Source organism: Gavia stellata, chromosome 1 (genome assembly GCF_030936135.1).
Source record: "Gavia stellata isolate bGavSte3 chromosome 1, bGavSte3.hap2, whole genome shotgun sequence".
Taxonomy (NCBI): Eukaryota; Metazoa; Chordata; class Aves; order Gaviiformes; family Gaviidae; genus Gavia; species Gavia stellata.
In genome coordinates, this window is record NC_082594.1 from 29,681,869 (window position 1) to 29,707,170 (window position 25,302).

Consider the following 25,302-nt stretch of genomic DNA (forward strand, 5'->3'; position numbering starts at 1 on the left):
TGATATTCTTTCCATGAAACCTGACAATCTGGGACTTGTCCATCCATCACCTTCTCAATCTTCCTTATCACTTGGTGCCAGCAGTTTCCTTTGATGACAGAGTCTGTGCTCTGATAACCTGTTCTGTGAGAAGCATTGCCTTTATCACTATTTTTTTTTTTAAATATGTCATGTTGAATTTAATTGAGTGCACTAAACTCTGGAGTCCCAGTACTGTGGAGCCTGTGATCTGGCTGATTGATAGATAGTCCACTTCTGGCCGGTCTACTTCAATACTGGCCATTACATCCTGAAAACTGGTGTTGGATCAAACCAGTGAGTTCTTGCAGCTCAATATATGGTCTTTCTTAGGTGGCTCATAAAGGGGTAGATGAAACTAAACCATAGTGGAAGTATCTGCATATAGGTCTGTGTCTTTTAAAATCTTTGTGAGATAATAGGTTTTAACTTAAAGATCTGTATATATGCAGACAGCCCAGGCCCTTGTGTGCACGCATACACATCTTCAGACATCATGCAACTGGTTCTCCCTGTGCCAGCTGATTTCAGGCTCTCGGGAAATTATTGATTCTGTTTTCTGTGGGTGTTTTGATTTGGTTTGGTTTGGTTTGGTTTGAACTCCTGCTGAGCAATAGCAGGTTGGCCAAACTGAGCCGACTTCTGACATTTGTGGAGAGACATTCAGGACACTCAGCTGTGACCCTTTGTGCAGGTGACAGTGTGCTCTGAAGAGCAGGGCTCGGGCTGCATGTGAAAGTGTCCCGTAGTTGCAGAGACCTCAAGTTTTAAATTATTGGATTGGGGTGGGAATACTGAGACAATTTTACTTTTATATCCCTCGTTAGTATTTTTTAAATTGCTGCTCAAGAGAAGTGTTGGAGGCCTGATTCATGATAGTGGGCATAGCTCACTGGTAATATATTTAAAGTGTAAGTTAACGTTGTGCAGCCTTTCAGCAGTATAGACTGAATTGAGAGCACTTCTAGTACGTGCTTGAGATCACATGCAGAATATTGATGCTTTTACAGTGCTAAAGACACACACATTTTATTTTTATTTTTCCTTTTGCTCTTTAGGCTTTGTCCAAAACTGATTCTCCTCCTGGCTGTGAGCTGGAGCCTACAATGAAACACAGTTTTGCTTTTGACAACATGGGCTATGAGGAGAGCTTTGAAACCATGCCCTCTCCATCTTCCCAAGAGCACACTGTGGCAGTCAACATTGTGGGAATGACTTGCCAATCTTGTGTGCAGTCAATAGAAGGCCGAATTTCCAAGGTGAAGGGCATTGTGAGTATTAAAGTCTCCCTTGAACAGAACAATGCTGTAATAAAGTATCTGCAATCGGAAATAAGTCCTGAACAGATTTGCCAGGAAATTCAGGATATGGGATTTGACGCCAACATAACAGAAGAGAAGTTGACAACAGCGACCATAAATTTGTCGTGCTTGAGAGAAGCAGTAGTTAAGCTTCGGGTAGAAGGCATGACATGCCAGTCCTGTGTCACCAACATTGAAGGAAAGATTAGGAAACTGCATGGTGTGGTGAAAATCAAGGTGTCGCTTGGTAACCAGGAAGCAATTATTGCTTACTATCCTTACATCATTCAGCCTGATGACCTCAAGAGCCATATCAGTAACCTGGGGTATGACTGCACCATTAAAAGTAAACCAGCCCTTTTAAAGCTGGGTGTCCTTGATCTCGGGCGCCTGCAGAATGCAAACCCCAAGGAGACACCAGCAAGTCCTGAGAGTGACAAGGTGGATCCACTGGTCGCCGAGATGAGTGGCACAGCTACGGTGGATATACAGATAGAAGGCATGCACTGCAAGTCCTGTGTCAGAAACATTGAAGGAAATATATCAGATCTTCCTGGCATACAAAGCATTAAAGTGTCTTTGGAGCATAAACGTGCTGTTGTACACTATAGCCCAAATTTAATTACCCTGTCAGCTTTGCAGCAAGCTATTGAATCCCTTCCACCTGGAAACTTTAAAGTATGTCTCCTTAATGGTTCAGAAGTTAATAAGGGAGCATCTCCATCACCTACTTTGCTATGCGATCTCTTCAAAGAGCCGCTGCAAGACACAACACGCACGGCTGTTATTAGGATTGATGGCATGACCTGCAATTCCTGTGTACAGTCCATAGAAGGGACCATATCACAGAGACAAGGAGTGCAATGTATAGCAGTTTCTCTAGCTGACAGAACTGGGACCATACATTATGATCCAGCTGTCACTAATGGAGGAGAGTTAAGAGCTGCCATAGAAGACATGGGGTTTGATGCTTCGGTGCTGACAGGTAACAGTGTTTTTTCTTATGTGGGTAGCGTGCCAAGCTGGGCCATGCGACATCTGTGTTGAGACTCTTCTGGAGAGAAACTCTTAAAACATCACATTGGCATTATCTTTTCTAAGGGACTGGCCTGACGTGATCTCACTTAGCAAGGGAGAGAGATTTCAGCTGTGAGCACCTTATTTCAGCCCTTAATAACTGCACTAGTGGGTGGAAGAGTTGATTTACATTATGAAGCCAAAAGGTTTGGAAGTTGGTACAAAGTCCTTCAAACAGCCGATCCTCTTACCCACCGAAGTAGGTTTCCTACTATGTCTACAGGCTGCTGTGAGTAGATTTATCAGAGCAGATGTTTTCATTTACATTCCAAAATACTAAAAAAACCCCACCACTTAATGAAATATCTTTCATTTAAAAACACTTTTTACCTAAGTAAAACATCTTTTTAGTATGCTAATCCTTTGACCTTTATTTCTTGAGTATTTTTACTAGCTCTACTTTACTAAGCTTTACTTTCAGCAAGGTAAGTACCAAAATGCAGGTACTCTTTGGTGGGAGCAGGTGCTTTTACATGTCAGCTGCAGAACAGTTTGTACATTTTGTACATGTGCTTAATGTTTAAGAAGTTACTATGGTGCACAATCTCCTCTCTAGCGAATTTCAAATGCGGCAATATTTATCTGCTTCAACTCAACAGATTTGCTTTGAGATACGGATGTAGTTTACCTGGAATGAATTAGTTTGATCGCAATAGACCACATTCTATTAGCTTTTTTCATGGGTCCAATCCCTCTAAATCTGTGCTACTACTAAACTTGAGGAGGAGCCCGTCTGTGGTGTTTAATTATGATTTGTTTAATTTGTAATTTGTTGGTGGGAGATCTCCTGATCCATCTGTGGAAAAGGAGGGGACCCCCTGTGTTTAACATCTTCAGAAGCAACTCTTGCTCCTTTACACAAACATCTGCCCAAGGGAGGCAGTTTGTGATTGCAGCTGGAGCTGTTGGGTGTCTGTTCAGTATCTGGTAAAGAACAAAAATGATTGCAACAGGCCTGTATGTGTGGAGGTCTTCTGGGTGCTGCAAATCCTTCCACTACTTGTTTTACAGTACTTGCAGTGTAAATCCTGTGCCATAAAGAGAAACCTGTTGAGAAACTTGTCCTTTTCCTTGTTTGAGATGAAGTGCTATGAGTCCTGCATAGATGACAAAAAGGACAGAATGAATATGACTGGACTGTGTTCTCTGTGCTGGATAAGGACCTTCTAGATACCAATATATCTTTATTGAGTGGAGGTAGCTCTCAGGCCTAAGCATTGAAATTGGAGGGAATCATTTGCCATCTAAAAGTGGAAAACTAGTTCTGTAGAGTTAAATGGTCATGCAAGTGGTACTGGTGAGTGTATATTGTTGTACGCATAGTAACATTCTATACTATTTCCATGAAGAGACCAAGATTACCATGTCATCTTTCAAACAACTAAGAGACTTTGCATGATTGATAAATGTGACCTGTTTGTAGTTTTGCATCATCCAATTGCACTGTAGATAGTGTTTGTTCAGTGTATTGTGCATTTATTCAAGATACCGCCACTGGAGAATGTAGGCACCAGCCTGACACCAGCAATGCTGCCGTGCAGCCTCGAGCTCCAGAGACTCCTCACCAAGGCTGTGCCTCGGATGCTCTTCCGGACAGTCCTCACCTTGATGGGCCAAACCAGCCCAGCGGAGTGACAGCTGAAAAGTGTTTTTTACAAATCACGGGCATGACCTGTGCATCATGTGTGTCCACCATTGAAAGAAATTTGCAGAAAGAAGACGGTAATAAATTTAAGATTCCTACAATGAGTCTATAAGGGACTGTGGGATGGAAAAGGTATTCTATGCGATTAATGGAAGAGGCTGTGGTAAAGCATCTGGAGGTTAGACTTAATGCTCTTTCTTAGTGCTAATGTAACTATATCACTGTTTAACTATCCTACTGCACTGGTTGACAAACCCAATGGACATACTTGTATTGTAACAGTAAGCTGTTGTAATGTGATAAAAATTTCAAGTAAGGCTCAAGACAAGAACAGTGAAATGGTTCTCACTTAGCTTTCAGGGCCTTATTGCTTTACAGAGCAATCCATCTTTTCCAGAGCTGTTGAGAGCTCTGATGTGTTTGTGATGTGAAACTTACCCTTCAGGGCACATTTGCACAAGCAGGTACAAACAAATGCATGGCTCCGGTGCCTGAGTAATTATATTAGCTTAGGCACAGCAAAGCTTATTAGGTTAGAAATCTGCAGACTGGAGTTGTCTTTCCTCTGGCCATATAGAAGATGAACAGATGAGCCTCAGCAATGTCTGATTTAATTTGTGTAGGCATGCCTTTGGAGGGTTTTGCTTATTGATTACTGCACCCCCAATCTCCCAGTGATGCTCTCACTGCCTTGATTTAGAAATCCAAGAAACCATTAGCACTTCAGAACAATTTTTTTTGCCTGTGATTTTTATGTTTTGCTTTTCAATTCTAAATGTAGATTTCTGTGGTTTTATTTATTTAAAAAAAGAAGAAAAAAAAACAAAGGAAAAAAAAAAGAAAAGAAAAAGGCCTAGCATTGTGCTGTGGGTTTTGTTTAGGGCTTTCCAAACTTAGAGAGTCCAGGGTAGAGCTTGCAGAAATGAGTGCAAAGATTGCTTCTGAATAGCCTTTTTGTCTCACTAGATCATAGCAAAACTCACCTTCTTCGATGTGTAACTCTTGCGGTTCCTCCCATTGCTAAAGGGAACTGCAATGTGGCTGGGTCTCAGTAAAAACTTCGCTGTTGTGACTAGGGAACAACCCTAGAAGGAGGCAGAGAGAAATCATTAGCCTTATAACATGTCTAAGTTGTTACAGCCCTCATTGACAATCACTTGTAACATTTCATTTTTCTTCCCTTCAAAGGAGCTACATTATCTAATATTTTTTATCATTGCCACTGCAGGAATTGTTTCAGTGTTGGTAGCACTGATGGCAGGTAAAGCAGAGATAAAATACAAGCCAGAATTCATACAGCCTCTTGAAATAGCACAGCTGATCCAGAATTTGGGTTTTGAAGCTACCGTCATAGAAGATCATGCAGAAACAGAAGGCAATGTGGAACTTCTTGTAAGTCATGTATTTGAAATTATATGTTGGTTTTAGAAAAGTCACGTCTGGAAGAATCATTTTCTTGCAAATGTTTTTGTTTAAGGAGTTGTGGCTTCAGCAGGTCGGTTCTGGCTGGTGACACTATTTTTTCTTAACTGCTGAAAAGACAAAATCAATTTGTCTTAGAAGAACCTGTCCAAAGGCACTGAAATAAAAAGTGATAGTTGTACGTACAGAATAGACTTTTCTTAGCAAGGAGAAATGAAACAGAACTTTTCTGTGAAGGCAACTCAGTCAACAGTACGGGTTCTGAACAACTGAGAATGTATCACCAAATATGTGTTGATAATGCCTGGGGCTTTGTATAGAGGTCTGAGAACTTTGGATAAAATTAGTAAATTGTTTATATGAAGCGCAGATTCTTCAGAAGTCTGTTTTTATTCTCTGACATATACCTACTACAAGACAGATAACAACAGTCTGCAGTTGTGCTAATAGATCAGAAAGTGGGAATATGCCTTATTGAAGCCACAGGAAAATTTAAGTAAGTGAGATGAAGTTACACATGCAGAGTTTGACTGTGGCAATGTTAATATAGCTGCTGATAGAACTATATTAGCTATACTATTACAGTTAATACAACGTACGAGTGCTTCTATACAAATCTATAGCTGTGACTATAACTACTGGTTGCAGAATTTTATCAGAAAAGTGGGTAGTTATGTTCTCAGCTTTGTTTTGTTTAAGACAGCTCTATAAAATCTTCATGCTGAGGCAATGGGTCAGTACCATCAGAGCTTGAATAGTCATCAGTACCTTTGTGACATCAGGAGGCCTTGTCTCAAATTCGTCCACAAATATTGGGTGAATGTGGGGGACTACTAACTATACCTAAACTTGTCTTTTCTTTAGATTACAGGGATGACTTGTGCTTCTTGCGTTCACAATATTGAATCCAAACTCATGAGAACAAATGGCATATTCTACGCCTCAGTTGCACTTGCTACTTGCAAAGCTCACATCCAGTTTGATCCTGAAATTACTGGACCTCGAGATATTATAAAAATAATTGAGGTAGGCTTTAGAAATGTTTTATGTATGAACAATTATAAGGTGAATTTAAAAAGGAAATAAAGCAGCTGATATTTGAGAGGTTTCACTGACTTTTGCAGATTACATGGTTATCACCAGGTGTTTTTATGCTCTTGGGGTGAAGCTGCTGTGCTCCACAGTAGTTGTCTCCCACCCTAAAATTTATAAAAAACTCCCTTTTTTATCTATATCTGGTAAAAGTGTCATATATTCATTCTTTGCAGTTCTGTGTGTGGAATCATGTGTCTCTGATTTCCAGTAATTTCAATGAAGTGTTGACACATCAGAAAAAAACACTACTCTCTCTTGCCAGTGAAAGAGGCTGTAAAAGAAGTTTCGCAACAGCTTATACCACAAGTATTACACATCTCTGTATACCCTTTATTACCACATCAATTCAGAGAAGGACTTTTTAAACCGAAAGAGCTTGTTGATACAGCCTCTAAAGGAAAAAAATCCTGACTTACCAGTAACCACACAGATCATAAAATCTGCCGTTATCATGGCCCAGGTGTGGACAAAACTTTTTCCTTCTCTGCCACACCAGAAGGGAAGAGAACTTACTGTATGAGGTGCACGCACAGAGTAGTCAAGAGGACAGCAGAGACTGTTTGCCTTTCGTGTTCTAGAGTATTTACTCAGAAAAAAGCTCCTAGACTGCAGAATTGATGTGTCAGCAGTGATTAACATGTTAACTAGTAGACTGTTCAGGCTGTCAGAGTAGTTCTGTAAAGTGTATCTTGCCACAGGAACAGATCTCATGATGCAGATATGAAGTTTAAATGTACTGTGCTTGCAAGTGTGCTTTGGGTTTTTTGTGGGATTTTATGGGGAGCGTGGTTCTACTGCAGTAACTTGCTGAAGCGTCAGTCAAAACTGGCTTTTTGCTTATATTTGTTTCTGGGATGTTTTGCCCTGCAGTTTGTTGTTTCACAGGTTTAAACTGATTCTAGCCACTTTGATTTTTCAACTTCAGATGTATCTACTCAACTGTAGTGTTAAGGAGATGCTCGCAAGGTTGACTAGCCCAGTGGCTTGTACATTTTTACCTTCTTTTGTGGTATTTCCCATCTCTCACACTTACTCCCATGGAGATGAAAGGGCATAAATTTCCCTTGAGGAGTAAGGCAGCAGAACTCCAGCTGTCAGTGGGACCTTCCTGTGCCTAAGAAACCTGGGACACTTACTGCATCTATGTGCTGTGTCCATGTATAGGTAGCAGAAGTCATTTGCAGTCCAAATGTTGAGTACTGTCTGAAATATCCTCTTGTGTATGCAGGATCTAAAAATAAATAAGAAGGTGGCATTTATTAAATATGGAACAGTGTCCTTTTCTGACATTTCTTCTAAAATAGTGTCATTTAAATATAAGTAATGTGGTTAGTTTAATCAAAACTAAATCATCTCTCCTCCCCTTTCAATAAAAGGAAATTGGCTTTCATGCTTCTGTGGCTAGAAGAGTTCCAAATGCACATAACCTGGATCATAAAAAGGAAATACAGCAGTAAGTATTTATCTTTCTCTCTCACTAATGAATGTGTATGGGTCATCTCTTGTAACTCACTTCCCCCCTTCCTCTCACCAGTTAATTTAGCTTATCCTTGTGTAAAGCATATTTCATTTTACGATTTGCCATTTCGTTCAAGTATTATTAGTTTCATTAGTTTCAGTTTTTAACTGATATAATTCTATACAGTTAAACATGTAGGAGACACTGAAACGATCCCAAAGTGTTGGATCTTTCCCAAATATCCTGAAGCTGTGTGTTAGTACAGTGTTAATAGCCCAAGCTCTGCACTATGAGCACACTGTTTGGCCTGGGTACTGTGGGGTGTACGACAACCAGGGATTTACAGCTTCTACTTTTCAGGTGGAGGAAATCTTTCTTGTGCAGCCTACTGTTTGGTATCCCTGTCTTAATACTAATGATTTATATGCTAATACCCGACGGTGAGCACCATGGGTCTATGGTGCTGGAACAGAACCTCATTCCTGGATTATCTATTTTAAATCTTCTCTTCTTTGTCCTGTGCACTTTTGTTCAGGTATGTCCACAGTACTTCCTAGGGGGTTTGCTTTCTATTCATCTCCCATTTACAAAATCTGATGTGATAAAGACTGGAGACTGGGAAGGTTTAGTGGATTATGCCTGTCCTCTTGTCTGTACCACCTACCCAGAATGAAGTGGCATTTTTCTGCAAGTTATCGATTCTGTAATTGCTCACAGCACTTCCTCCTACCAAAGTTGTGTCAGTTAGTTTTCCAAGTGGGAAAGGGGGTGTTAAAACAAATAAATACCTGATCAGGTGCAGACTAGTTGGGTAACTGTAGGTAAATCCCTTCAACATCTGTGCCTTGTTTACTTTGCATTGCTGAGGAAAATGAGGATATTTAGCTGGCCAGAGTTGTTCTGAGAACAAGGAAGGGCAAGTGAGAGGATGACAGTGGAGTCAGTCTCCTAGCAGACCACTCCACTGAAGTTATATCAATATAAAACTTGCATGGGACAGCAATTCCTTCCCTTATCTACTATGTATTTATAGTTCTGCTACAGGCAGTATTATGTAGTCTCTGCTTTCACTGCTGTGGTCTTAATATGAGTCTGTCCATGATTACACCAACAGTTTCTTGGTGGATGGTATTTTTATGTACAAGCTTACAAATCACTGAAGCACAAGACAGCCAATATGGATGTGCTCATCGTACTGGCCACGACCATTGCTTATGTGTATTCGTGTGTGATCCTGATGGTAGCGATAATTGAAAAGGCAGAAAAAAGCCCTGTCACTTTCTTTGACACTCCTCCGATGCTGTTTGTGTTCATTGCCCTTGGGAGATGGCTGGAACACATAGCAAAGGTAACTCATCTTCACGCTAAATATTGTGTATTTATGATGAGAGTAGAATAAAACTATTCAGAGCAATTTTGAGTCAGATGTTTCTGATGTAGCCTATATTATACAAGGTCATTTAGACTTTATTGTGTTAAGCAGACATCAGCATTTATATATCTCAATATATCTTAAATATTTATCTCTGTTTCTTAGAGTAAGACCTCAGAAGCTCTTGCTAAACTTATATCTCTTCAAGCCACAGAAGCCACTGTGGTGACTCTTGGACCTGACCACTCTATTGTCAGGTATATATTTATGAACCAAAACCGCTTGAGCCTGCTTGGGTGCACAGACTAGGCTTGATGCAGTTAATGTGAAAGCATTATTATCCTTTTCAACCTGATGGCGTAAATAATCTCTCTGTTCTACTTGTGTCTTTTGCAGGGAGGAGCAGGTAGCGGTTGAACTGGTTCAAAGGGGTGATATAATAAAGGTTGTTCCTGGTGGAAAGTTCCCAGTGGATGGAAAGGTCATTGAAGGCAGTTCTATGGCAGACGAGTCTCTCATTACTGGTAACTTCCCTTACACTTACGCAAAGAAATGAAATATTCTACAACACTTTCTTACAAGAAAAAAGAGCAGACCCAACCCAAGAGCTGCTGTCTGACTAACCTCCCACCTTAATGGATGCTGTGCTCGGTCTTTGTGAGCTTGAATCCAAATCCCGCATCTGCACACACACTAAAAAGCTGAAGAATTTCTGCTCAGTTTGGTCACTTTTACTAATGTCCTGGGTAGAGTCTAAACACTGTTGTCCTTATTCCAGAGATCTGGTGGGAGTTTCCCCTGAAATGTATTTGTAGAGATGGTACCTTCTCAGAAATAACTTCTAAAGGGCGATGGGGAAATATTGCTGAGATGTTGGGGTGTGCATGCATGGAGACTGAACAGGGCTTCTGACAGGGATCTCCCAGTAAGCAAGAAGAGGGAAAGAAAGCCTCACGACTTGATGCTTATTAAGGGTCATGGGACTTTTTCACAGCTTCTGAAATTTTAATTTCATTTTGTAAATGTAATAAGGATTTACTGCATTGTGCAATTCTTTTTTAAATAAGGGAAAGGATATAAAAACTTTACATTGGCATTGGCTTACTTGTTTTAGTTATGTATTTACTTTGCTTGGGGAACAGGGACACCCTTAGTTTAAAAGAACCAGTCATTATCGCTAACCCTAAAAACAGAGAAAATAAAGATTTTGTAGAGCTAATATTCTTGGAGAGGCAGCGTGAGAGCAGGAGCTTTGCCACAGAGACAACTTTTCTAGTCTTCGAAAACTGAGGGTGGTGGAAATAAAGACAGATTGCTCAAACTCCCATGGCTATGCAAAGTATTAATTGGAGAAATTCTTAGCAGTTCCTTTTACAATCAATTTACTCCTGGCCCTTTTGAGGGATGGCATACTGGAGGGTTAGGACCAAGGAAACAGCATTTGCTTTGAAACTAAACCTAGAAAAAGGTTTATACATGTCTTCACTAGACAGAGATATACAATATGTGATTTCTTGTCATCATTGCTTAGCATGCTGATTTTGCCAGCATACAATGAGGTGTGTGCTAATGAACTATGTTCATTATTATTAGGGGTATTGCCTCATTTATTCTTACCTTTTCCTTCTAGGGGAAGCTATGCCAGTCACTAAAAAGCCTGGGAGCACAGTGATTGCTGGTTCAATAAATGCACATGGCTCAGTTCTTGTTAATGCAACTCATGTTGGTAATGATACCACTCTGGCACAAATCGTGAAATTGGTGGAAGAAGCTCAAATGTCAAAGGTAAAAATAATAGAAAAGAAAAACTTATTCACAGATTTTGATTAGATAAGAAAAAGATTCTGTATTTTTATATATTTACTTGTTCAACAAACTGTGTATTTTCCAGACTTCAAAAAGAATCAGACGAAGAATATTAGATACTTTCATGAACTCTACATACTTATGTGTTTTGATTGTAAACATACAAATACATGTTCTTCTTTTTCATAGGCACCCATCCAGCAATTGGCAGATAAGTTTAGTGGATATTTTGTTCCATTTATCATCATCATTTCAACAGTGACGTTGATAGTATGGATCACAATTGGTTTTATAAATTTTGATGTTATTCAAAAGTATTTTCCTGTAAGTAATTTCATTAAGAGCTGAATTTTGGTGTTAGGATATCTTCCGGTGTAATTAACATACCTTCTGTGTGTAGGGTTTGATGTTGCAACCTGGCAAATACTTTTGTACAATGTGGTGTTTTCTACACAGAGCAGATAATTGTACTAATTAAAATCTATCGGCAGGTATAAATGTAACTTTGCATTTACCTCTTAGTTCTGGATGGGGTTCCTACAAACTGAAATTATTGGCAGTCTTTCTGGACTAAACATGTTCTATAGCTGTATTGCAAGGAGCTGAGCCATTCCTATATTGCCTGAATTTTTTTGGACATCCTTGTTCCTGATGGCAGATAGTGGATTTAGCTTTAGAAAGAAGATGAGCTTCTGTTATCTTTAGGATGTGCATTTGCTATGCTCAGCAACTGTGGGGATCTGTGTACATGGAAATAGGGTTCTCCTTTGCTAAGCTATAAAGGAAATGCCAGCAAGTTATATTGTTATCCGGGAGCCTGAGAGCAGAGTCAAGCATATGTGTGCTTGAGCAGAAAAAAAGCCAGAAAATACTGCCATAAACAATTCATAACATTGACCTTTCTCTACAATTACAGTAACAGTAATAGATTACTTTCCTATACTGGAGGTTTCCAGGTAATTGCATTTTTTGAAATGGCTATGATTGATTGTACATCTATGTTACCTTCTATCAGCAATCATACATCTCTCTCTTTTTTTCCCCCCCACCCCCTCTTCCCTCTTCTTGCAGAATCAGAACAAACAGGTTTCAAAAGCTGAACTAATACTGAGGTTTGCGTTTCAAACCTCAATCACTGTGCTGAGCATTGCATGCCCATGTTCTTTAGGCTTGGCTACTCCCACAGCTGTGATGGTGGGCACAGGAGTTGCTGCACAGAATGGTATTCTCATCAAAGGCGGAAAACCCCTGGAAATGGCACACAAGGTTAATAGTTCATTCTGTAATTTTGTAGCTTACCCAGCTGTTCCTACATGAAATATAATTTCCCAGGAAATCCTGCTGGTCCAGAGAAAGACTGCAGAATGTTGTTTGTTTTTTTTTCTATATTTGTTGCTGCTCATTAAGGTAAAGAAGACAGATCTGACCTTCTTTCTTCAAAGTAGTCACAGCAAAGTGTTGAGAGCCAACAGTTCCTGCAATCTTATGCCAGTGAGGCTGCTAATCTTCTGCATGACCTCAGACGTTTCTGACTTTTGCACTCTTTAGCTCTTCTGCAAAAGAGTCCAATAATCCAGTGTTTTCCTTCTTTCCTCAGAGGGCTGTTGTGAAATGCATATTGTTCATGATCAGTAGTTTAAAATGTAGGATGTAAGAGAAAAATAGAATTATTTGAAGTTGTTTTAGTGTATAGAAAGAAGATGGAAGGGAGGCAGAAAAAGCCCTTCAAAGACAGAAAACTGATGAAAAGAGGAGGAGGAGATTGAAGGAGGAGGAGGTTTGACATGTCCACAGCCAGTGAAAAGAATATGAGTTTAAACCATGCTATGGTAGAATGGATTAGACATAGGCAGAACATTTTAAGAGAAAAGTTTTTCCAAGGCTCTGCAAAAAAACCAAAAAATGATTGCTAATTAGTGTCAGGACTTTTTACCTTTTGAATCTAAGTGAGGCTAGGGTCAGGGCTTGGAAAATTAGGTGACCTGTTGGATTCTGCAAGGTTGGTGGGTTTGAATAGCTGGGAATGGAAATAGCGCCTACTATGTTGAGTTTTTTGGTTCGTGTGTTTCTCTGTGCTGTGTTTATTTTCAGGATTAGAACTGACTTTAGCTTTGGGTTTCAGTGTATGTGGGGCTGTGTTTTTTGGTTCATTCCTGATTCCTCAAGACCCACTGGGCTGGCTAACAAGTGATTGCTGAGTTTGGTGAACAGCACGAGGTCGGGTTTGGTTAGGTTGTTGTTTCTGGAACTTGTTGCGGCTTCTTGCACTCTTCCCACCTGCTCTTATCACCAAATAATTTCTTGAGTCCTCTTTCCTCACTGCTATTGTTAATTGTTTAGAACAGCATTCATAAAAGCCCTCCTTGCATCATATATCTTGTGGTAAAAGCAATTAAGGTGCCATTACGTGAATCCTGTATGTGAATTTGCACACACAAAGGACAATACAAGTCCTGCAATGACTGTTGTCGGAGATCATATAGGTACAGGATGATGTTGTAGCTTCAGTGAAATCACTGTGTGGGGAATGAATAAGAAAGCATAAGGAGACCTACTGTACAGATAATTCAAGGTACATACAGGAATCCCTACTTTTCTAGGTTTATTCTGTCTTGTTGTGGATATAGTCAACTGATTATTAAGGTCTTGCCTGTATTTATGTGCCTAAAGCATATGAGCATCCCTATGCTCACAGGGCTTAGGCAGTAAGTTTGATTTATATTTCTTGCAGATCAAGACTGTGATGTTTGATAAAACTGGGACCATCACCTGCGGAGTTCCTAAAGTCATGAGGGTGCTTTTGCTGGGAGACACAGCTGTGCTCCCTCTGAAGAAGGTACTGGTGGTGGTTGGCACTGCAGAAGCCAGCAGCGAGCATCCTTTAGGAGTGGCAGTGACTAAATATTGCAAAGAGGTATTTAGCCTTCTTATTTCATCTAAGGCCTGAAGGGATCTGTGCAAATGCAGCAAGGTTGTATAAAATGAGCACGTTCCAGCGGGACAGGCCTGCCTGAAAGGTAACAGGCTGGAAAGCTGGCAGATTTTATGGCAGATTATAATTATGATTAGTCTGGACAATACCAGAAGGCATATTCTAAGGTTTGCTTTTCTGATAATGCTGTGGAGTTCTCAAGCAAGATCTTACAAAGTTTTTGCTGAACTAGTGGGAAAATAAGAACTGTGGAATATGTGCGGGAGGAATACTTATGCTTAAAATAGTGTTGTGAAGCAAATGTGTGTGGTGACATTTCTTATGTTATCTGACTGTAGTCACTTTTATTAGTCACTTGCTTATCTGAATAGATTAGGCAAAAAGCTTTAAAACCTGAATATTAAACTGTGGTATTTGTGAATTTCACAAATGAGTGAATAGATTACTCAAGTCTTTGCAAATTTTGCAAATCCTCAAAGGTCGTTTATATACTGCATGTGTTCCTCAAATGTTTCAGGAAGAATGAAAGCACAAATAGTAACCAAAATAGGAAGCCTGGTTTAAGTAAATAATTTATTTCTGCTAAGACAAGTAATTAATGGATTTATGGAAAAATTCATTGGCAAGAATATATCAACCTTATTAGTGATAGATCTTTCAGTGGTAAAATTTGGAAGTTAACATATGAATTTAGAAGGAAAAAGAGAGTATGGGTAATGATTCAGTTGCCTCTCTCGTATTTTACATTTTCTGTTTTCAAATTTGTCTTAGTTCCCTGACACTTCTGTAGTCATCCCATGCACCAGTTATTACTGGATCATGGCTTATATGAATTGCAATGCTATATTGTTTGCTAATATTCTTATCACCTGCCTTATCATCCCTGTGTTGTAAGGTCACTGACAGGTACATGTAATTTCAACTTCTAGAGACAACCCAGAGTAACTTGTTTATAAATGCATATTTTCTCTGTTCTTTTTGTAACTCATAAGGTTGTGGTAATCCCTTTTCTCATCTTGAAGGTACTCACTGGCTTCTTTCTCTAACTCACAGAAAGACCCAGTTTCCTTATCATCTAGCCAGATCACTCCAGGAATTAGATACAGTTTTTCACTGTGCTTTTACATATATATAAAAGTCCTGATCCCCCATAGCCAGTTGTCTGTGAGGTTAGTTAGAAGTTGCATCTTTTCAGAAGCTGTATGGCTTATTGTTGCAGTATTTCTCTTTAGTTCCTAGTCTTGGTTGAGGTCATGAACCACCAATGTAACTGCTTCATCCTTGAACTACCAGGAAAAGCTGTCCCTTATGGTTTTCTGGTGCTAGGGCTGAGACCTGAATGTGATCTGTGTGGCTGCCCCTTTCTAGAAGCCCAGAACATCCTTATTTTTAGTTCTGCACTACTGATACTCCATACTGCTTTTCAGTTGGTCAGTCATTGTCAAGAGGAGGAATAAGGCCTCTTTTTGGCAGGGGTTATCTAATATTTGTACCCCACGTGGGCAGCACAGACTGATGATGAACTCTGGTTATGTCCACAGGAGCTTGGCACTCAGAGCCTGGGATACTGCACCAACTTCCAGGCAGTCCCGGGCTGTGGCATCAGCTGCAAAGTCGGAGGTGTTGAGGCTGTCCTGGGCATGGCTGAGGAGGGTCTCGATAAGCTGGACGCTAACAGGAGCGGGGACAGCAGTGCTCCTCTGGCAGGTAATGCGCTGATCACGCTCTCCAAATCACCTGGTATGTCTGCCCCCGGCGTGACTGCCAGTCGCAATGCGAGAGCTAATGAATCAACAGGGCCGACCACTGTAAAACAATCTTATCAGATGAGGAACAACAGAAAGGTGGATTTATGGCAGGAAGAGGCAAAGAACATGAGGGACAAAAATGGGCCTTAACAAAAATTGAAGCTCTCTTTATTACCTACTCTCGATCTCTCTGCAATTCAGAAGCCTAAGTAAGAATTTAGATGCTACAGTGATGGGTACTTGAAAAGTCCATACAATACATAGGCAATAAAGCATACCCAGCGATGTCCCTTTTGGATAGAAGAATGGTCCAGCAGAGAACAAAGATTGCCAATTAGCATTATCTTCCCATTTAGAGCAGTTACCTTTAACACATGTTATCTTACTGCTACTTTTTATGTCTTACCCTTTAGTTCCATATTAACTTGGACCTTTTGTTTTCTGTTCATGTATTTCTCAAGGCACTTACTTTAAAAAAAATCTATTCAGCAGATGTGCAATAAAGCATGTTATATCTGCAAACCGAGATTCAGTGCCTGATGTTTTTGATTAGGCCAATACATTCAGTTTTGTTTCAGGCTCTGTGGAAGCCACTTTGCTCTTTTGTAGTAGGAGAAAAAGTATTTAAAGCCTTGCTTAAGAAGCTCATCAGTTCTCTTCAGAACACTGTGGCTCTCCTGACCTTTTTGAGAAATCTATTAGAAGAATTAAATAAAATAAGAACTTTAGTCATCAGAACTGTGCAATTTGTGAATGGTGTTAATGTGATATTTTCTCACCTGCTTCATATGGCTCTTGTGAAGTTGGATTGAATTCATAATGAGATACTCTGCATACTGTTTCATTGTTAGAACAGAACTACTTTTTTCTTACCAGAAGTAGCCTTTATGTTTGAAAGAAGTCATTAGTTGTGAGAACAAAGCAGCATGGCATTTATGAAATGTGCATACTGCACTTATCCAGAAAAACAATGCCAACTGGCAAAGACAAATACTTCCATTAAGTTCATGACGCAGTTCTGTGTATAAAGAGGCACAGACTGAGTCTTGAAGGTGAAAAATTTTATGAGGCTGTCTTCAGGTAGTGCCTATGCATTTGTGTTTTGTCATGACACTTTAACAAGACTAGTTCTGTTTGTGTCTTGGGTGTGACCATTGTCAGTCTGGAACACAAAAAAAAATATTAGGAAAACCTCTTCAGAATATCTTTCTATAGCTAATGAAGCCTGACATTGTCATCCTCAAACATCTCTGGCTTGTGTTCACTATTTTTGAGTTGCTTATTTTTCTTTTTGTCTGTGCACAAAGGTCCATCAGCTTCTCATACATACTCGGTGTTGATTGGAAATCGTGAGTGGATGCGACGCAATGGCTTGCATATTGCAAATGATGTAAATGATGCAATGACAGACCATGAAACGAAAGGACAGACTGCCATACTAGTGGCTATAGATGGTAACTGCTGTTCTTTGGAGTGACTTAATAAATATCAATTGATCTTACTATGGAATGGATAAAAACAAACTCTGGAGCAATTGATCAGTGGCTTAGTGTCAAGAAACTACTAATCTTTTAGTGCAGAACTGCTTATCAACTGCAAAGTACCAAGGTGTTCTTAAAAGAAGCTCTCACCTCAGATTTTGTTGGGTAGTTTTTAATTTAAGCATTAATTTCTGAACCTCCTGTTGTCTAGGACTGTTGTTCAGAAAAGCAGTGCCATGTCCCATCCTGACTTTACATCGCTTAAGGATCACACGCCAACCTATTGCATCACTGATTTAAAAACATTTCATGAATAAACATGATGATTCATTAGATCATTCAAGTATAATAGGTTAGACTAAATTAGTTTTGCCAGAGGGGTTCTGTTCTGTGCTACGCAGAGAGCCGTCCCAGACAATACCTTAATATGAGAAACTGCTATAAAGGTAATAGATTGCCAGTGCTTCTGTGGTCTTGAAACGGAGCCTCTGATTCAATTACTGAATAAATATTCTTGGTGCTCCTCCAGAGCATGTCTCAACTTGGGCTCCATCAGCAGTCCAGCAATATCAAGTGTTCTTAACATGGAAATAAGGGCTCTGATGTACAGCTGGTGTTCCTATTGCTGCTAGTGATAGCAAATAGAGATAAAGGGGTGCAAAACCTACTTAAGTCCTTACTTTTGAAAGGTAGCATGCAATGATAAACCAATGTGAGATTTTTTTAAGTCACGCAAAGGAAACATGGATGCACCTTTGAGTCAATGTGTTGGAAGGCAGGTGCAACACTTCTGAATGAAAGTAATTAATTATAATAGAGATCCAATCAGAAAAGATTAGGGGACATAAAACCAGATACTCTATATGCTTTCTTCCGGAGGAGGGGCTTCAACATCTGACCTAGACACAAATACCAAAGCTTTCTCTGGCCCACTATCATATTTGCCCATACCATAAAACCTAGAAGTCAGGCATATTTAAAACCTACCCTCCTCTTCTCCCCTTCCTCCCGGTCCCTAAATATCGAAGGTGTTTGTTGTTCAGTCTGAAACAGATAAATGAGAAAAGTGCGTGTGTGTAAGAAAGACACCATAACTTAGAAACTCTAGACAGTTTTTCAGGCTTATGAGTGTCAATATTGCCTAGAATGTGTTACTTCACAAGCTGCCATGGTGTGATGGAGGGGAAGTCTCTTGCTGCTACTTTGCTTCCCACAGCTCTCTTTAACAGAGGACGTTTCTTTGTGCAGGAGTGTTGTGTGGAATGATTGCAATAGCAGACACTGTCAAGCAGGAGGCAGCCCTTGCTGTGCACACGCTGAAAAACATGGGAATAGATGTGGTGCTGATAACGGGGGACAACAGAAAAACTGCAAAAGCCATTGCTACTCAGGTATCTGCTTCTTTGTGTTTCAAAGAAATACATGACGAGGTTCTAAAATTATGCTTAGCCCAGTGAATCTGGAGCAGGAACTCAGAGTTTTCCTGGATACGTTAAATGAAGACTAACTTTTCTTGAATTGGAATGAACATCAGGTCAGGTACAATGGCATAGCAAAGGCCGGCAGCTGCATTAAGATCCCACTGAAGACAAGCAGTCAGTAGTATCAGTACCTTCTCCAGAGATACAGAGTTTCTTGTAGTTATTAGTCCATTGCTGAACTGAAGCCTCCTGCTTCCCTTCACTGAAGGGCAGTCGTGTTTGGTTAGTGACAAAGGAAAGTTCCTTTAAGGTCCAGCCCTGTTCCCAATAAAGGAAGTGGGGATTTGTCATTATCTTTAAGGGTAACAGTAATAACCATAAGAATTATTAAGAAGCATAGCAGTCTAAAAGAGATTGGGTTTATTTCCTTGATCTCAAACTACAAATGTTGCTCCAAAGGCAAAGCCAAATTCTCACTCTGCCTTGCTACATTTCCACCCTCTCCATCTTCAATTCCCTCTTTCCCTTTGCATCAGTCTACTTCTAATCTACAGTGTGCCACCTTGCTTTCCTAAGGTATCCAACCAGACAGCTAACTATGGTATGCATGTTCTTGTATGTTGTGAGGTCTGTTTTGTTTCTCAGTGTGATGCTTTAATCCTTCTCCTATTTTGATTCATGCTTTCGCTTTTGTGTTCAATTGTGGTAAAGCACTTTCCCACCCCACCTTTCTTTGTTAAAAGAAGTCTTTCAGAAACAACCTTCGATTTATGGTTCCAGGCACTCAAGTGAAGTTTTCAAACAAGCTTGGTCTGTGCCAACCTACATTTTCATTGAATTTTTGGCACTTACTTCCTTTCCAATGGAAAAATGGTAAGCCAGTCCTAAAAACTTTTTTAAAATGTTACTTTTTGAAAGGTAAAAAGAGAGCTTCTACCTTGTGTAGTGAAAAGCTGATCTCTGCTTGATGAGGCAGCCAAACCAGGAGCATTATCCCAGCCGTCTTTAGTACACCCTCCTGTTTTTCAACTACCGCGCTAAAGCCATCGGTAGCAACTCCATACTAGTTGAGATGTGGATGGGTACAAGCATTTAGCCAGACATCTGCTTTATTTTCATAGTTTCCCTGAGACTTGCACATACTTGGCATTTCTGTGTTTTCCCTAGTGTATTGCCTGATCATACATGGTTCCTGTGTTGCATTTCACTGAAATGTTTATTGGTACATCAAGCAGCATGATTAGCTGAAAACTGGCTCTTTTAACCATCAAACCATTATTGCATGGGCAGTAGAGCTTCAGAAGCCCTGCAGGACATGTCGCTAAGGGCAAAGCACGGTTTGCCAGCATCTCTGCAGTAAAGATGGAGGAGGCTGTAATCAGTCCCTTTCTCATGCCAAAGGCATGTTGCTCTTCAGCTTTCTGTGTGGCTTGCAAGTGTTGCCTCCACAGGAATCAGTTTGGTTGAACTTCCTTTGTTTCCCCTTCACCCAGAACAGCAAATGGCTCTTCCTTTTAGCATGAAGCACATCACCAACTGGGTATGTTTCTTTCTTTGTACGTAGGTTGGGATCAAAAAAGTCTTTGCTGAGGTTCTTCCTTCTCACAAGGTTGCAAAGGTCCAGGAGCTCCAAAATGGGAGAAGGAAGGTTGCGATGGTTGGTGATGGAGTCAATGATTCCCCTGCACTAGCCAGGGCCGATGTTGGAATTGCAATTGGAACGGGCACTGATGTTGCCATTGAAGCAGCAGATGTTGTTCTTATCCGAGTGAGCACTACAGTTTTGACCTGTCCTCTTTTATCACTGACACTCCTCTTTTTGGTTGGGTATTCTGAAGACTGCATGTGGAAAACTTTCAATGCTCTTCTGTCTTGCAGAACGATTTGCTGGATGTAGTTGCCAGTATTCACTTATCAAAGAGAACAGTCCGAAGAATACGAATAAATCTGATTCTTGCCTTAATTTATAATCTGCTTGGAATACCCATAGCAGCAGGTATGTGACTGCCAGAGCTCAGCTTGTCGAAGACAGCAGCACAGTTGAGCTCTGTCGTGCCTCTTGTAGGATTTCCTGCTCAAGGAACCAAAAAGAGGTTCCTAGAGTAATTAAAACTTGGCAGAAGGAGGACAAAATAAATATGTTCTTTCTTTTTTTCATGTTACAGAAAAAAAATCTTTGTTCCCTGAATTTTAAACTCTTAGAAATAAATTCTTATATGATGAAATTAAAACCATGCTCTTATTTCACATAGTAGTACTTGGGGATTAGTTTCTGTATATTCAAACCCAGCTCTAATCAGAGATACCATCCCACTTCTGGGTGCTCCCTCTTTTATTCACTGTGGATCACACATTTTCTCTCCTACTGCTTGCATTCTCTTTGCTTCTGTCAGATATCTTCTCAGGCTCCAAATTCCTCCTTGAAACTTACTTCAAGCACTCCTCTTTTTCTTTATGAGTAACTTCTCCCTCCTTTGCCTGGACTATTGCCTTGTCTTTCTGTTGCTTTTGCTTTGTTCTGTATGTGCAGAATAGCTGGAAGGGACAAATAGTCTTACCTTGTGGCTGCAGTCTTGTAGCTGAATTGGTGCAAAGGTCACCCCTTGCAACGGAAGGGACATATCTGAAAACAAGTGAGTAAATATATATCAGTCTATCTAGTTGTGTTTATGGAGGTCTCAGCAAGTCATGTTGTAGAACTGCTGATCTGTTCTATGATATGCAGGGACAGAAATGTCTGTATTGGGACAGGTGGCTCTGGCTGATGTCCGTATGTTTTTTTGCTAGGTGTATTCATGCCTGTTGGCCTTGTGCTTCAGCCTTGGATGGGATCAGCTGCAATGGCAGCTTCTTCTGTGTCTGTTGTGCTGTCTTCCCTGCAGCTGAAATGGCAAGTTGTCTTATACTAATCAATTGGGGAACTGTAGGCAGCACTGCTGCTGGGACTAGAGTGAGATGTTACTTTGGGCTTTGTATACCTAAAAATACCTGACAGTCCTTTAGCTTGGGGTTGTTCTGTCTAATCCTTGGCTCCTAAAGAGACATGTCACTATTATGAACACACCTGGACTAAGACTGTACTGAGCATTCTTTAACTAGCAGCTAAAAGTGTGACTGGATGCCACCTGGACACCTGTGTTGGAGATTTAGTTCAATACCAAGTGAGGTAATGATCAGCGCTGGTTTTGCCATGAGTATCAAGTGAACAAATCATTCAAAAGACAGTTCTCCATAATGTAGCAGTAGATGTTTTTTAAAAGATTTGTACATGTTTTTATTTTTTTTTCTGTTTAACTTAGCCAGAGAGAAACAGAGAAGCAGTGTATTTATTCTTTTGCACCTTGCTACAGATAAAGTATCTTGCTCTATGTTTTTGGAAACAAATAAATTTCTGACCTATAACAAGATTTTTCAAATTCTATTAATTTTTTTATGCTACTTTTTTTGGGTGCCTTTTTTGTGTGCAGTTATAGTGGACCTGTTTTTAACAGCATTGTGAGCAAACATCTTTCAAAAATAAGACTTTTTACTGTGTCTGAAATTAGTCCAAACCTTCAAATAGTTCTACTGTAGCTGGGGTCTTCTGTAGTGTATAGTATAGTACAGTATAGCATAAACTAATATAGGAAATCTGTTGCTGCATCATGATTCTAATCCTGCAAATGCTCAATGCGACCACAATCTGGAATAAAAATTACATATGTGCTCATGTCTGTTTGCAGAATCAGCCCTAGCACTACAGGATTTTCGTCCTAAAAAATTTCTGTGCGTAGTTATGCAAAGAATGAGAAATTTCTATAAAGGGATTCCTTTATTCTCCAATTCTTTTGATCTTGTGCTGATTACATTAAGTATTGGACACCATTGTGGTTAGATATTGAGAACCCCCCAAAACATACTTGGCTTCAGACTTATGGAAGCTGTATTACAGTATACTCTGTAGGACAAAAACCTTTCTTGAAGCTTCACATCAGCTGAACAGAACTTCAGATTCCAAAAAATACGATAATACATATATGTGAAGAAGACCATGCATACTTGCCATTGCTGGGCTTTTTTGACATAGAATCAGAAAGTGTTTTTTGGGTCATCAAGTCCATTCCCCTGCAATTGTCTACCATGAACTCTTTCATAATTCAGCAAACTCATATTTTTTCTTAAAGAACCTCACTTTGAGAGTCCCTCTCTTTTACTATTGAAATATCTTAATGCCGTGTGACCAGTACTCTTAGTCATTAACATTGTGTCTGAAGTGCAGGTAACATTTAGGTTGTCAGAAGTTTCTGATTTGTTCTACTGCCAAAGACACTACTGCCCATTGACCTCTTGGTACTAAACGTCTTTTCTCTTTCTTTTCTTAGTTATAAGAAGCCAGACACAGAAAGTTATGAAGTACAAGCTCAAGGCCGCATGAAGCCACTTACTCCTTCCCAAATCAGTGTTCATATTGGAATGGATGATAGGAGGAGGGATTCATCCAGACCAACTCCTTGGGATCAGATTAGCCAAGTGTCCCTCTCTTCCTTGACTTCAGACAAGCTGCCGAGATGTAATGGTTTTGTTGAGGAGGAAGGGGACAAGTGGTCATTGCTCATGAATGGAGGAGATGAAGAACAGTACATCTGAAGCACTGTATTCTTAGTACAGGAGGAAATGTTCCTCCTCACCAGTGATGGGAGGGACCAACTTATGTTATCAAGAGCTTCAAGGCTGTAAGTGAAGTCATTCCTTCAGCTCACAAAACAATTGCAACTCAGTTTGATGTTGGGTTGTATGGATTGTGGGTTTTTTTCAGGTCACCAGTTATTTCTAGACACAGAAAGAACCTGTGGCTCTATAATGAACTGGCTCCTTTGCACACAGCAATTAGCGAAATAAGGTAAAATTGTAATTTTCAGAGTCTAAAAGAGTTTCACTCTTCTACACTGTTTGCTGGGCACCAAATTTCATACTTCTTACTCTTTTTAACTTTCTTCTTTCAAGAGCACATGAAGCAAAAGTATTTTCAGAGCTGCCAAATATTAATTTCTGTGACCAAGTGAAAATAGCCACGGCATGAGGACCTCTGTGGTTGGAAGTTGTATTTTCACACAGAATCCTAACTAGTCACATCACTGTGAGAGCATTTTGTATTTAGGATTCATGTGTGTCTCCTTGGACAAAAAATGCTTTGGTGTTTCACTGACTGTAACTCTCTGAAAGGTCTCTTTCAAAGATTTTCACTTGCTTTCAAGTATCGCATCCTTTTGATGCACATTTCCATTGCTAAACTTGTTCTGTCATTCTCACTGCTCTCCTAGATTTTATTTTTTGCTCCATATGAGCTCTTTTTTCTCCTTTCTTTCCACAAGATATCTTCTATGAGTTATTATTATGTTTACAGATACTCCTGTTTGGGACAAACTCCTTTAAGTCATCAGGAACTTTTCCATTCCTATTGAAGTCCACAAAAGCAGAGCAATTCCTGCTCCAAAGTTAGCATATAATTTTCTTGTGGATACCTTGCAGGACCCTGTGAAGCTCCTGACAATTGGGCAGTAGTCTGTCTCTTCCCTCTGACAGAGTGAAGATTTTATGCCAGTGTGAGCAAAGGTGGTATTTACCATGGTGTGACTAAAAGCAGAACTAGCACTGGTGTGACTCCAGCATGGCTGAATGGAGTGAGTTTATTGCATAAGTTGATGCCAGCTTGCTGGATGCTTAAAATGGAGCCAAAAGTTTAAATGGTAAAGGTGGAAAAATGACCTTAAAATGTGGGGCTTCTATTTGCTATGATATAAATAACCTTTTCTGATGACAGAAGGACTTGAACTAAGAAGATTTGTAATAGCTTGAATTTTAATGTAAATTTGTATTAATGTTTTGAATTGGTTTTAATTTCCCTCTTTGCTCTGGTTTCATGAGAAATCAAGGTGCTGAACAACCCTTTTTTCACTTTAACGTCTTCACCAAAGCTTGCAGTAACTTTATCACTGTGAATGTCAAATTCATCCCTTAACACTTTTTAGTCAGGACAGTAGGAATCAACGGCTTTGATGCACTGAATCTGGTCCCAGGGTGCTGCGTTGCTCAACTGTGGGACTCTGAAACAAGCTGACTGGAGTTTTATAGTCTAATCTAAAAAGTGAAAGAACAGGAATTACTGTGCTAAGCAATGTGAAATTGCCACTTAATTTCACTGACTTAAATACAGAACTGTTTCCAACACAGGTTCAAATCCTGCTCCTCCTAATGTAAAATGAAAAACAAGTCAGAGAGGAAAAGAACTGTGCTTAAAGCATTGAGCAGGTCTTCCTATTCTCTCTTCCTCTTTAATATTAAATTTGACCTTTCCTTAGCAAATATCGACAGCACTGTCTTAAATAGAATTACAAATCAGTTTTAAAACTGTAAAATCTCTTTACATTTATAGAGATTACTTTCACATCACACACACTTTTCAAACATGCCTTGGGTTCCTATACATGTCCCTGTGGGGAGGATGGTCTACTGTTTCACTGTTTTATGTTTTCTTACCAGGGCTTA

The 25,302-nt window shown here is 39.9% G+C and overlaps 1 protein-coding gene across 1 annotated transcript; it reads left to right on the plus strand.

Moving 5' to 3' along the window:
• Positions 1 to 1,121: 1,121 nt before the first annotated feature.
• On the plus strand, positions 1,122 to 23,403 carry ATP7B (ATPase copper transporting beta). The gene is made up of 21 exons (XM_059826172.1): positions 1,122 to 1,836; positions 2,155 to 2,304; positions 3,882 to 4,118; positions 5,270 to 5,433; positions 6,328 to 6,489; positions 7,935 to 8,011; positions 8,378 to 8,552; positions 9,132 to 9,365; positions 9,555 to 9,646; positions 9,786 to 9,913; positions 11,020 to 11,174; positions 11,385 to 11,519; positions 12,267 to 12,461; positions 13,927 to 14,109; positions 15,669 to 15,834; positions 17,183 to 17,329; positions 18,605 to 18,747; positions 20,342 to 20,545; positions 20,656 to 20,773; positions 21,565 to 21,667; positions 23,139 to 23,403. The coding sequence occupies exons 1-21, from the start codon at positions 1,125 to 1,127 to the stop codon at positions 23,401 to 23,403; spliced, it is 3,945 nt and encodes a 1,314-aa protein (XP_059682155.1). The 5' UTR covers positions 1,122 to 1,124.
• The last annotated feature ends 1,899 nt before the right edge of the window (positions 23,404 to 25,302 follow it).